We start from the raw sequence: 14,509 nt of genomic DNA on the forward strand, positions 1-14,509 counted from the left end.
GGACACTGGTCTGAGCACCCGCCCTCAGACAAGGACAACAAAAGCAAAAATAAACAGAACTATAAAAGCTTTTACACAACAAAGGAAACCAACAAAACTTTTTAAAAAGGCAACCTAGTGAATGGAAGAAGATATTTATAAATCACATATCCGATAAAGGATTAATATTGAAATTAATATTGAAACTATATATAAGAACTCATTCAATTCAACACACACGTACACACAAAACCCCAATCTGAGTACAAAATGGACACAGGACCTGAATAGACATTTTTCCAAAGAAGTCCTACAAATGGCCAATAGGCACATGAAAAAGATGCTCAACATCACTTATCAGGGAGATGCAAATCAAAACCAATAATGAGGTATTACCTCACACCAGTCAGCATAGCTAGTATGAAACATGAGTAGGATCTAAGTAAATATTAGTTCAGATGAAACATTTCAGATAACATAAACTATATTTAATGATAAAGATCTTCCAATTATTATGATGTATTTAAAAACAAATTAATGACATGACGATTCTAAAGGAAGCCTAAGAAGGAAAGCGAATGCCACACACAGAGACCACTCCTCTGCAGGAGAATGAACATAACCCAGACGGACAAGGACTCTTAGCTCAAGTACCTGACTACAGAGGCAGCTGCTCGGACTCTGATGGGCGCGTCCAAGCTCCTCCCCGTATTAATCCCGGACAAGTCACGCGAATCCACAAACTAAAAATCTCAAGTGAGAACTTCAAAGAATACCTATGTTCACATTTTTTTTTAATTAACAAAAGAGATTGAAACGATCAAATCCAAAGGAACTAAGGGACTAAAAGTTCCAGTTTCTAAGTTGCAGAATCAACACATACTGGAAAAATTTAATAACATTTAGAAATGTAAGATTAATTCTTTTCATTGACTTTCTCTCCTTGCATTCGCAAACAGCGAGTGGCGCACCTGTTTCAGGGATTCCGTAGCCTGTCAATGGGAAAAAGAAAAAGTACATGATCAGAGAGAATGAGAAACAGGGCATTACTGCATGAGAGGAGTAAATGTATATGTAAATTTAGTGTATCCTTAGCTTAATAAACATTTATAATGACTAGTGGCAAATGTGTACAGTATTTCAGTGAATAGGGACCCTTTAGAAAAGAGGAACTTAAGGTTTTGATACATCCTTTAAGTTCTTACGTTCATTGTCCCTTTATAATGGTTTTTCTGTTTCTTATCTGAAAAAAAAAAAACCACTTTGTGACCTAGCAATCTCCCTTTTTCCTCAACTTTATTACCTAAAAAAAATATTTCACAGGTACTATAAATCCTAAGTGCCCACTGCTATGAACTAGTTGGAAGAACATCCCTTAGGCTTCTTGGATTAGATCATTCAAATGTAAGACTGTACACTAAATAAAAATAAAATCGTTGTATTTTTCCCAAGTAGTGATTTTACAGAATTAAAAAAAAATTTTTTTTGTTTATTTATTTTGAGAGAGAGACAGAAAGTTGGGAGGAGCAGAGATGGGAGGGTGAGAGAATCCCAAGCAGGCTCTGCACTGCCAACACGAGCCCAACGCGGGGCTCGAACTCACGAACCGTGAGATCGTGACCTGAGCCCAAACCAAGAGTCAGATGCTTACCGACTCTTGGTAAGAGTCAGACGCTTATCGATCTTGGCTTGGGTCACGATCTTACGGTTCGTGAGTCCGAGCCCCACATGGGGTTCTGCACTGACTGCACAGAGCCTGCTTCGGATTGTGTCTCTCCTCCTCTCTGCCCCTCCCCGGCTTGTGCATGCACCCTCTCAAAATAAAGACATAGAAAAATTATTTAAAGGTTATCTCCAGTTCTTGACTTATAAATTTAATTCCAGGAATATCTATATCTATCTATCGATCTATATATATCTACATATATATAGATCGATAGATCTATATTTTTTAATTTGAGGGATGAGTAGTTTAGAAGGTACAGATAACAAGAGATATTATGAATACTGGCTATTAAATGAGCATGCACTGAGCAATGGGAAGAGATTTTTACCAAAATGTTTCCTCTAAAATTACTAAGAAAAATCAAAAATCTAGTAAACATGTTGAAAGCTACCATCTGAACAAAACTAAGGAGTCTGCTGGTAGGCCAGAGATAAAAGCTGCCTGAGAGACGTATTGTGTGGAAGACTTAAAAGTACAGGCTCCAGTGTCAAACTTCTGGATTCATACCTTGGTTTCCCCACTTTCTAACAGTGTATACCTGGGCAAGTAACGAAGCACCTCTGTTTTCTCACCGGAAAGATGGAAAAGATGAAAGGATGAATACCATATTGAATCTTCCATTTTTAAGGAGCAGAAGCTTTTTTTTTACAAGTGCCTCAAGAAGCTTAAAATTCTTTATCAGTCTTCACCTTCCTAAAAGTCTACTTTCTTTTATGGTCTTGAAAGTTGAGCTTGATATTAGACTGTTTAAAAACACACACTCAGAGAGTGAACAGAAATAACACCGCTATTGAAAACTATTACTTTACTATCTCAAAGTCATTTAAGACACTTCCCCATACCCATACCCATTAAAAGCTATCCTCACATAGAATACAGGAGTCGAGAACAAAACCCTAGGATATGAAATCAGCATCACACTTGTCAACATTTTCACTGAGCAAAGCACGGTACACAGAAGTCTATTGAGGACCAAGATTTAACTTGTATTTCCTCCATACTAAGTTCCGGCTCCCAAATAACACCAGCGAGAAGATGTTGTATCTGCATTAAAGTACCTTAGCAAGATCTTCTTTTAACTTGTTGTACTGCACCACATCAAAATGCTGTTGCTTTGATTTCTTATGGAAGAAGTGAAGAAACTGCCTACTCTTAACAGCTGAGTAAGTATAATCCTAAAAGGAAAAACAAAAAAAGAACATGTTTTAAACATGTTTTAAATGAACATAATGTCTCTGCAAGAAAGATACTTGCCTTAGCAACACTAAAGCAAAAGGCGGCAGATGAGTAAAATATTTGCAGTGGCCAACAGAGCAAGCATAAGGCAACACGAGTTAAACATTTTGTCTTGCTTGAGATCAGCTGCTGCTTTCAAAAGCAAGCAAGCTGAGAAAAGAAATCACACATATTGGGACAGAAAGGAGCAAAAGAAAACTGTTTTGGCAAAATAGTCATGTAATAAAGCTAAAGTTACTGAGTGTTTTTGCAATACGTATTCAATTTTATTTATAAAATAAAGACAGAGAAAAAAATTTGATGTGTTTATCTCAATAGAGAAATTTGTGGGGGAGCCTGGGTGGCTCAGTCAGTTAAGTGTCCGACTCTTGATTTCAGCTCAGGTCATGATCTCACAGTTTGTGAGTTCGAGCCCCGCATCGGGCTCTGTGCTGATGGCTGGAGCCTGCTTTGGATTCTCTCTTTCCCTCTCTTTCTCTGCCCCTCCCCTGCTCTCTCCCTCTCTCTCAAAATAAATCAACTTTAAAAAAAAAAAAAAAAGAAATTTGTGGGCTGTACTGTTTCTCTATAGAGGTTATAGTTTCTCCATGCTGTATACAGATCTCTATTCTCATGAAAAGCAACAAAATTTATCAGCTTATAAAAACTCAGCAATTCAGTAAATAAAAAGGATTTATCACTCATTATTTGAGTTGCAGAAAAAATTATTTGCAAAACATGTCCTAAACTTGCCATTTTCCTAACAAACTACTCACCTGTCGAGTGACTATAAAGTATGCAAAAAAGACCATGGAATTTGCAAATGTGATGAAGTATGTCACTGGTTCCATAATATCCCAGGAGTACACCCACCAAGTGAGCCAGGCCAACGCCCCGCCCTGAACGGATAGCAATGCTAATCCAGCCCACAAAAGTCCACTGGTTTTGGCTTCTGAGCGAGCTTCGATTCCAGCCTTTATCTGAAGGGGAAAAAACGGCTTAGTTCAATTTACAGTGCACCAACGTAAGGGGAAATAAAAGCAGAAGGAACAAAAGTAAAATAGTATGTATCTGCACCACTTTAAAGAGGTCTGATTTAGGAACAGGTTATGAAACATACACATTAATGAGTGATCACTTATTTCTAAATCAGCTCATTAATGAGTCACTTTTTAAATTATAAAGGTAACACCTACTTGTGGGGGGAGAAATTAAATAGTATAGAAGGGTATACGATGAAAAACTCAAGACGTTCTCCTCTGAAACCTAAAATTACATGCCTATTTTCTCTGACCCAGCAATTTCACTTCTAGGAATGCAGCTTATAGATATACTTGTGCACGCATGGTTCATTACAGATCCTTAAGGGTAAAAGAGTGACAATGATGCATATATCTATATATCCAAGCTATTACGTAGCCATAGTGAGGAAGCTCTCCATGTACATAGATGGAGATCTTTCCAGGATACACCGTTAGTGAAAAAAGGGAAGAAAAATATGTAATAGCATATGCCCTTTTCTGAAGAAAGGAACAAGATAATTTATTTGTACTTGTGGATATACAGATAAAGGAAATCTAAAATGACTCATGGGTGGGGGGATATGCTAGGAGGAGGAAAACCTTCCACTGGTCACCTTTTTAGATTTTTAAATCTTGATACAATATATCACCAACTTTTTAAAAAATGAAAACATGGGTACACAATCCAACAAATAAAAAGTCTCTCTGCCAACCCCTCGATATATGGGCACATGTATCTTAGAGGACACAGTTAAAAGTTTCTTTTATTTCCAGAAACTTCCTATTCAGATACAAAGATACACGGCCACCCACCCATTTTTAAAAATCTCAAGTGGGATCCAAGGTTTAAAAGATGCAGTTTCTTCCCTTAAATTAAAACGTACAGACTCCTGCCTGTTCTTCCCCCAAAAGTTATTTTTTCTCCACCAGTGATTACCTTCAGATGTGAGGAGGCCATCGCTAACCTCGGGCTGTAAATCTGTTAAGCAGAGCTGCGGCCCTGGGCCTATTCGCCTCCAAAAAGAAACTGGTGGTGCTTCAGCTAGTGCATCCCCGCACCCACTCTACTCATTTAGAGAGACACCGGGGCCTTGGAGAGGAAGCACAGCACAGAGTTAAAGATGGCGGCTCCAGCTGGGCCACCGGAGTTCATGTTCTGGCTCTGCCATGTATCTGCCACGTGCGCGGCGGCCCCAGCTTCCTCATCTCGAGAATGGCAAAGATAACACTACCAAAGGCACAGGCTCATGAGGATCAAAGGAGACAATGAGCATATGTGGAGCATTCGCAAAAATGCTCACGTGGCACGCACTCAATCGACTCAACCGTGATGCTTCCTAACCTGTTCAAGAGGCTGCAGCTGTCCCCTCAGGTGGTCAATTTTCTCCAGTAAATGGTGCTCTCTCTTTTTCTGAAACTCTTCTAAATGCAAAGCTGTAAACAGTCTGTGAACCAAGGATTTCACATTTTCCATGTCGGTGGCATGCTCCATACTCAGTTTTTCTGAGAAGAGACAAGGGAAACATAGGCAGTCACCACATTTTTTCCTTCAGGGTCTCTGAGTGTAGGGAACCAAATCTGAGTGCCCGTGGCTGGCCACGTGGGCACTCCAGCTCCTAGGGAGTCATTCGGTATTGGACTTTCTTCCCGTCTCCCCTGATTCCTTTGGTCTCTCCCACAGAAAGAGAGTCTGGGATGATAAATTACCAGACAGTAGGTTTAAAATTCATTACGTTTCGGTCTTTTCTTTTTTTCTTTTGTAATAGGACTTTGCTGTTTCTTTAAAAATCTTCATACAGGAAAAGTAAGGTATCCGTCTACCAGAATCCAGGTGAAGGCCTCACCTCAGTTTGTAACACTTTATAGTTTATGGACTCGTCTCTATACCTGAGTTCAATCTAAGATCCCTCCCCTCAAGCCCCAACCATCTATCCAAAAGTTATTTTAGGATCCACAGGGGAGGGGAGCTGGGATACTAACGTGTAAACAAAAGTATGATACACATTTGAAAAGTAACGTGTAAGTTTTTTTCAACAAGATGCAGATCTGAAAGGAGGTTCATACGGAGAATGAGTTTTAATAAAGTTCTTTTGCTTATAGATTTCTCTTGATCCTGCCGCCCCTGTGGATCTATAAGCTCCCACACGGCTGGGCTGTAATGCCCCTTTTCTGAGGGTTATACTTGTTCCCCAGCACTGGAAGAGAACTGGAGGTGGGGGACAGGCGAGAACAAGCAGACGGACCCGCCCCCCAGCAGCACACTCGAGGAGCCAGGGAGGTTTATGACCGCGGAGAGTCAGGACCAGCCCAGTGAGTCTCCAGGGCCTGCCAGCAGAGTCCTCGAGTTACTTCCCTCCCATTTCCATCCACCACCTTCAAAAAACTCTGTTGTGGTCTTTAATCCCTTCTACATTCCAAACTAAAGCTGCCAAGAAGAAATGAAAAGTACAAGTTCCCTTCCAGGCTTCTGAGCTTTGCAGAACAGTCAGAGCCCTTTTGTTTTGAGGAAGAAAGTACTGACATTTAAAAGGTCTGCATACAGAGGAAAGGTACAGATGGGGTACAATTCTGTCCCAAGCTGTGGAGTGTATCAGGGGCAAACAAGGCCAGGCACTAAGTAAAGTGACATGGACAGATTTTATTCAGTAACTACCGCAATAAGGAAGAGAGCCCAGGGTGAACTCAACTCAGTCAACTTCTATCTGTGCAGAGGTGGCTGGGCGTTTGCAGGGAGGGAGGGGAACACCAGGGGCTTAAGCTAGCAGAGTCCAGGAAGTGGAAATCCACAAAAACTGGGCATGGAGATGGCTGGTTAAGGTGACTAGGCCATTTGGGTTGTTGGCTGGCACTTATTCAAAAGAGAAACAAACAAAAGGCAGTGTACAAGTCAGGGCAAGGCACCCACCGAGCCGGGACTGAGAGCAAGAGTCACTTCCTTGAACGTCTGCATGTCAAAGAGTAGTTTCTCGGGTCCCTGAGAAAACAGTTCTGAGAGACAGAAGCTGTACACTTCCAAGGTATAGAGAAAGGATTCCAAGCTTTCTCAAGTAACTGCTAGAAGAGGGGGTTCAGGGACCGATCTGCCTATCGCCAGGTTTTCCCTGAGCAAACAAGGAGTTCTCCGGGCACTGTTGCACTTTCTCATGCAAGCATTTTAAGAGGGCTGTAGTCATAATCCTAGGGATACGGGCTTAAGTTGTTAGAAACTATGCTGGTGTTTGTTCAAGTCTCTCAGGGTGGGAGGAGTGGTGGGGTATTTGGGGAGAACAGAATCATTTGTGTAGACAATCTGCAATTTTTATAGGCCGAGCTTGAGGTCTAGTCAAGAAGAGGGCTCAGAGGAGCCTGACCAAAGTTTGGTCAAAGAGAGAGTCTGTCGAGTAACACAAAATGTCCATCTGAGTCCAATGACAAGCGACAGTCTTTCAGAAATGGCACCACAGAATTCGTATGCCGTATTACCAATTTAAACATTTCTCTGTGGCATCTCCTAACAAAAACCAAAAATGAGAGACTATTATTCTTTTTTCTTCAGAAGCTCTTTATTCCTTTTGTATGTGTCGTGGATGTGGGTTTCATTTTCGTATCCTGAATTTTCAAATCCAAATTTGCTAATGCTTTAGAAAAGAAATGGAATTCAAATACACTGAAATCCCAAACTGATAACTTTACAAACTTAATTTTCTATGAATCCAGCATAATTCCTCTGTCATTTTCCTTCCAACCGTACCCACTGTGCCCCTGTTAGTTTAATTCACACGGTGAGACTAAGTCGGATTCGATGTTCAGTGAGACAGCCGGTAAACCCGAGGGCAAAGAGATGTGGGGCACCAGGCCTCACACTTCCAAGGTCGGCCCTGCCCCCAGAGCTCAATCCCAGCAAACAGCCCCTCCAGGCAGGCAGAGGGCTCTCCTCCCAATGGGCTGTCAGGAGGGAGGCCATAATTTAGTCTACTTGACCTAAAGTCTATGTGACATGTTGGGGTTTGCAGGAGGGAAGGTCAAGTAGAACAAAGAGATGCCCTGAAAACACTTATTTCCACTTGCGCTCTCAAATACTCAACCCAGAGAGCAGAAGACCATTCAGAGTGCTGGCAACTCACTGGACATGAAATTTCCACTTTCGTATTTCTCAACTTTTGCCATCCTTCTCTCTTTGGAGTTAAATACTGCCCTGATCTTTAAAAAGAATTAACACAAGGAAGTTCACAATTGTTGAAATGACAGATTCATTTTAATTTCTCTATACTAGTTTGTATTTGCAAATCCCATAAACTTTTCAAACATACAATTAAAATTTTTTTAAATATATATTTTTCTTCAACGAAGCTTCAGAGAAATGGCTGACACCGATGCTGGGGTACAAGATCAGCCTAGATCATCTAGTTATAGCAGAAAGCTTGAAATACAAATGGGGGTGGGGCGCCTAGGGTGCTCAGGTGCTCAGGGTGCTCAGCCTGAGGGTGGCTCAGTTGGTTAAGTGTCCCACTTTGGCTCAGGTCATGATCTCATGACTCGTGGGTTCAAGCTCCGCATAGGGGCTCTGTGCTGACAGCTCAGAGACTGGAGCCTACTTCAAATTCTGTCTCTCTCTCTCTCTCTCTCTCTCTCTCTCTCTCTCTCTCTCTCTCAGTCCCCCCTACCCCCACTTGTACTCTCTCTTTCAAAAATAAACAGACATTAAAAAAAAATTTTTTTTAATGGGGGAAAGTCACAAGGACATGGGAGCCAAGGTGTTGAAACTGTATTAGAAAATGATTAGTGACAGCCCCCTGTGTCCTTGTGACTTACTCTCATTTTGTTGTTGTTGTTGTTGTTGTTGTTAGCATTTTTTTAAATCTAAATCCCCTCCCCCCACCTTCCCACTCTCACTGACACCTACTAATTCTTGGCTGATGCAGAATTTAGAGAATCTGGCTATAATATGATGACTTTTTGATTCCAGCAGCACTCCCACATTTACCAGTCAGCACTTAGCACTCTAACTATAAACAAGAGCCTTCCCTTATTTATTGATCTGTTTTTGTCATCTACTTATTAAGGCAGAGATTTATTAATTCCCTCCTTCTGTGCTCAAGAGTCTGTGGTCACAGCTTACCCAGAACAGAAGTCTCTGAAGCCAATACTGGCAGGAACACTTAAACATAATGGTAGGGGCACCTGGGTGGCTCCGTTGGTCAAGGGTCTGACTCTTGATTTTGGCTCAGGTCAGGATCTCAGGGTTGTGGAATGGAGCCCTGCATCTGGCTCTGTACTGAACATGAAACCTGCTTAAGATTCTCTCTCCCTAAGAGGAGCCCTTTTGCAACTGCTGGTGGGAATACAAACTGGTGCTACCACCACTCTGGAAAGAAATATGGAGGTTCCTCAAAAAATTAAAAATAGAACTACACTACGACCCAGCAATTGCACTACTAAGCATTTATCCAAGGGATACAGGTGTGCTGTTTCGAAGGGGCACATGCACCCCAATGTTTATAGCAGCACTATCAACAATAGCCAAAGTATGGAAAGAGCCCAAGTGTCCATCGATGGATGAATGGATAAAAAAGATGTGGGGTGGGTTTGTGTGTGGGTATGTGTGTATGTATACATACACACATACACACACACACACACACACACACACACACACAGGAGAGAAGAATGAAATCTTGCCATTTGCAACCATATGGATAGAACTAGACAGTATTATGCTAAGCGAAGTCAGTCAGAGAAAAATATATGACTTCACTCATATGAGGAATTTAAGATACAAAACAGATGAATAAGGGAAGGGAAGCAAAAATAATATAAAAACAGGGAGACAAACCATAAGAGACTTTTAAATACAGAGAACAAACAGGTTTCTGGAGGAGTGTTGGGTTGGGGGGTGGGCTAAATGGGCGAGAAGCATTAAGGAGGGCACTTGTTGGGATGAGCACTGGGTATTATATGTAAGTGATGAATCACTAAATTCTAGTCCTGAAACCATTATTACGCTATATGTTAACTAACTTGGATATAAATTCAAAAAATAAAAATAAAACAGTAAAAAAAAAAAAAAAAAAAAAAGATTCTCCCTCTCTCTAATCCCTCTCCCCACTTGAGTGCTCTCTCGAAATAAACAAACATTAAAAAAAACAAAACAAAAAAAAAGCCAGAACTGGTGAATTACTGGAGGCTCAATGCTGACGGGTTTGAGAAATAAAAACTCACACACATTTACGAGTGTTACCTCCAGGAGCCCCACCAGGTTCCCATAGTGAAGGTCAGAGATCACACATAACCAGGTGCTCAGAGCAGGGAGAAGGCAAAAAGAAACATTCTGAAACAGTGCTGAGCACTACTCTGCCCACAGCACGGACTCTACCAGAGCCTTATCTTGCTTGGAAGAAGGGCCATGAGCCAACTCCCGCTCAATCTAGCCTTCCTTTCACACATACGGGAAGGAAAAAATAAAAAGGCCAAGAAACTCTTCTGAAGGTTGCAGCCTAGGAACTGCAGCCCAATAAAATACCAGAGATTCAATCTTAAGTTTATAGAAGGCTACTCCACCCACCCCCAATACCTTTCCACCACGTCAACAGGGCTACAATTCTGTGCAAGGAACAGACCCTAAGAAAGAATTTCTAGGGAAACTCAAAGGCAACAGGGAAGAGAAAAACAAGGACACTAGAAGAAACTCAAGCCTCGGATACCTCCAGCTACAGTAAACAGTAAACCATCTCTTAGCCAGAGACACGTAAAACCTCACACGAAAGACGTACATGCTTCGGTTTCCACCACCCAACACATCGTGTCTGGCTTTCAACAAAAAATTGTAAGGCAAGGTAAAAACCAAAGATATAGAAAAAACTTTGAAAGGCACCAGAGGAAAGGTGTTCACCTTACCTACAGAAGAGCAAAAATAAAAATTACATCGGACTTCTCCCAGAAACTATATAAGCAGGAAGGAAACAAAAACTTCATGTTGAGAGTGATAAAGGAAATCTTCAACTTAACGTCTTGGGCCCAATACTTTGATGTTTACCAAGGTCAAAATAACTCGGCAAAACCTCAAAGCAAGGGCTCTATTTCTGCCCTGAGCACACATCGTACATCTGCTTCGTTAAAGAAAATGAGCCGAAAAGACCATTCTGAACACAAAAGAAAAAGGAAGAAACTTCCCTGTTTCCCCTAACATGAAAGTCCTACAGCCCCACATATACTAGAAACTTAAGATAAGGTCAACAACTTTCTGAAATGTCCTTTGTCTAATGATTTGCAACATTTATGTAAAAAAACAAAACAAAACAAAACAAAAACCCAACAATGTAAATAACACTGCACCAAACATTCTTCCGCCAGAGCTCCCTCTGCTATGTAACCCAGGCAGCTGTCCTAACTCGGACGGGAATAAAACTCTCTTCCGTTCTTTTGGAAATTCTAAAAAGGGTGTTCGTTTTGTGTAGACACGAGAAAAAACACACAAACCTGGAATTCTGTATCTCACCAAATTATCCTTCAAAAGTGAAGGAGAAATGAAGACTTTCTCAAACAAAAATTGTGAGAATTTGTTGCCAGTAGACCTACCTTGCAAGAAGTGTTAAAAGGGAAATAAGATGATAGTAGGTCAGAAACCTAGATCTATACAAATAAAGGAATTCAACATTAAAGGAGGAATAAGGGAAGACAAAATTAAAATTTATTTTTCCTTTCTCTTATTAATTGGTCTACCAAACAGTCCGTTCAAAATAATAGCAGTAAAAATATACTCAATGATTACAGCTTATATATGAGTGAAATGAATGACAAGGGATGGGAAGAAAGAAATACATGATTATTACAAGGTACTTGTAATGCCTGTGAAACAGTGTATCTAGTGTTATTTGAAAGTGGATTTAAGGGGTCCTGGCTGGCTCAGTCTGTAGAGCGTGAAAATTGGGAGTTGTAAATTCAAGCTCCATAGTGGGGACAGAGATTATTTATAGAATAGAATAGAATAGAAAAGAAAAGAAAAGAAAAGAAAAGAAAAGAAAAGAAAAGAAAAGAAAAGAAAAGAAAAGAAAAGAAAAGAAAAGAAAAGAAAAGAAAAGAAAAAAGAGGGAAGGGAAGGGGAGGGAAGTGGAGGGAAGGGAAGGGGAGGGGAGGGGAGGGGAGGGGAGGGGAGGGGAAGGGAGGGGAAGGGAGGGGAAGGAAGGGGAAGGAAGGGGAAGGAAGGGGAAGGGGAAGGAAGGGAGGGGAAGGGAGGGGAAGGGAGGGGAAGGGAGGGGAAGGGAGGGGAAGGGGAAGGGAGGGGAAGGAAGGGAGGGGAAGGGAGGGGAAGGGAGGGGAAGGGAGGGGAAGGGTGGGGAAGGGGAAGGAAGGGAGGGGAAGGGAGGGGAAGGGGAAGGAAGGGAGGGGAAGGGAGGGGAAGGGAGGGGAAGGGAGGGGAAGGGGAAGGGGAAGGGAGGGGAAGGAAGGGGAAGGGGAAGGAAGGGGAAGGGGAAGGAAGGGGAAGGGGAAGGAAGGGGAAGGGGAAGGAAGGGGAAGGGGAAGGAAGGGGAAGGGGAAGGAAGGGGAAGGGGAAGGAAGGGGAAGGGGAAGGAAGGGGAAGGAAGGGGAAGGAAGGGGAAGGAAGGGGAAGGAAGGGGAAGGAAGGGGAAGGGGAAGGAAGGGGAAGGGGAAGGAAGGGGAAGGGGAAGGAAGGGGAAGGAAGGGGAAGGAAGGGGAAGGGGAAGGAAGGGGAAGGGGAAGGAAGGGGAAGGGGAAGGAAGGGGAAGGGGAAGGAAGGGGAAGGGAAAGGAAGGGGAAGGGGAAGGAAGGGGAAGGGGAAGGAAGGGGAAGGGGAAGGAAGAGGAAGGGGAAGGAAAGGAAGGGGAAGGAAAGGAAGGGGAAGGAAAGGAAAGGAAAGGAAAGGAAAGGAAAGGAAAGGAAAGGAAAGGAAAGGAAAGGAAAGGAAAGGAAAGGAAGAAAGAGGACTTGGATTAATTATAAATGTATATTGCAAAATCTAGGGCAACCATTAAAAAAAGTAAAAAGGCATCACTGATATGCTACAAAAGAAAATGAAACCATAAAATGCTCAACTAAAACCACAAAAGGCAGACAAAGACTGGAAGACAAAATTAAGAATAAAGGGTCAAAAAATAGACAATAAAAATATGACAGATATTAATCAAATATAGCAATAATCACTTTTAAATATCAATGGGCTAAATCACCAGTTAAAAGACAGATTCGACTAGATTAAAAAACAAGGCCTGGGGCACCTGGGTGGCTCAGTCCATTAAGCGTCTGACTCTTGACTGTGGCTCAAGTCATGATCTCACAGTCCTGGGATCAAGCCCCTTATTGGGCTCTGCGCTAACAACACGGAGCCTGCTTGGGATTCTCTCTCTCTCCCTCTCTCCCTCCCCCACTCACCTGCGTATTCTCTCTCTCTCAAAATGAACAAACATTAAATAAACATTTTTTTAAATTGAAACTTTTTTTAATGTTTATTTTGAGAGAGAGAAACAGAGCATGAGTGGGGGAGGGGCAGAGAGAGAAGGAGACACAGAATCCGAAGCAGGCTCCAGGCTCTGAGCTGTCAGCACAGAGCCCAACGCAGGGCTCAAACCCACAAACCACGAGATCATGACCTGAGCTGAAGTCGGACACTTAACCAACTGAGCCACCCAGGCGCCCCTAAAAAATTTTTTTTAAAAACAAAAACAAAGGCCCAACTACAGGTTGTCTACAAGAAATCCTCTTTAAATATAAAGACACGTATTTCTTTTTTCTCTTTCTTTTTTCGAGAAAGAGAGACAGAGTGCGAGTGGGGAAGGGGCAGAGAGAGAGGCAGACACAGAATCCAAAGCAGGCTTCAGTCTCTGAGCTGTCAGCACAGACCCTGACGCGGGGCTCGAATTCACGGATGGGGAGATCATGACCTGAGCTGAAGTCGGACACTTAACCAACTGAGCCACCCAGGCGCCCCTAAAAAATTTTTTTTAAAAACAAAAACAAAGGCCCAACTACAGGTTGTCTACAAGAAATCCTCTTTAAATATAAAGACACGTATTTCTTTTTTCTCTTTCTTTTTTCGAGAAAGAGAGACAGAGTGCGAGTGGGGAAGGGGCAGAGAGAGAGGCAGACACAGAATCCAAAGCAGGCTTCAGTCTCTGAGCTGTCAGCACAGACCCTGACGCGGGGCTCGAATTCACGGATGGGGAGATCATGACCTGAGCTGAAGTCAGACGCCCAACCAACTGAGCCACCCAGGCGACCCAAAGACGCGTATAGATTAAAAGTAAAAGGAGGAAGGAAGATGTATCATGCTAACACTAATCAAAAGCAAGCTGGAAGAAAAACAACAACGGTGTATGGATGGATATTAACTTAGACTTGTTACAGTGATCATTTTGCAATATATATAATACTAAATCATTACGCTGTACACCTGAAACTAATATATATTATAGGATACAAATTTTATATATATATTTAAATGAAACTATTATAGGATATAAATTTTATATATATACATATACGTGTATAAAGGAAAAAGAAAGCTGGAGTAGCTATGTTAATTTCAGACACAGCAGACTTCAGAGTAAGGAAAGTTGTCATGGATAAAAAAGGC

At 41.9% G+C, this 14,509-nt stretch overlaps 1 protein-coding gene across 6 annotated transcripts in view; it reads right to left on the reverse strand.

Moving 5' to 3' along the window:
* The window catches only part of MCUB (mitochondrial calcium uniporter dominant negative subunit beta), a 107,853-nt gene that overhangs the window by 15,354 nt on the left and 77,990 nt on the right, over positions 1–14,509 (reverse strand). For 5 of the 6 annotated variants that reach the window (XM_023252866.2, XM_023252865.2, XM_023252868.2 and 2 more), the window contains 3 exons: positions 5,285–5,445; positions 3,697–3,900; positions 2,764–2,880 (listed from right to left, as the gene is read on the reverse strand). In XM_023252866.2, the coding sequence (XP_023108634.2) occupies positions 2,764–2,880; positions 3,697–3,900; positions 5,285–5,445 (482 nt within the window). The remainder of the gene's footprint in view (positions 1–2,763; positions 2,881–3,696; positions 3,901–5,284; positions 5,446–14,509) is intronic. The other variant, XM_023252869.2, reaches the window with a different exon arrangement.

This window comes from Felis catus, chromosome B1, assembly GCF_018350175.1.
Source record: "Felis catus isolate Fca126 chromosome B1, F.catus_Fca126_mat1.0, whole genome shotgun sequence".
Taxonomy (NCBI): Eukaryota; Metazoa; Chordata; class Mammalia; order Carnivora; family Felidae; genus Felis; species Felis catus.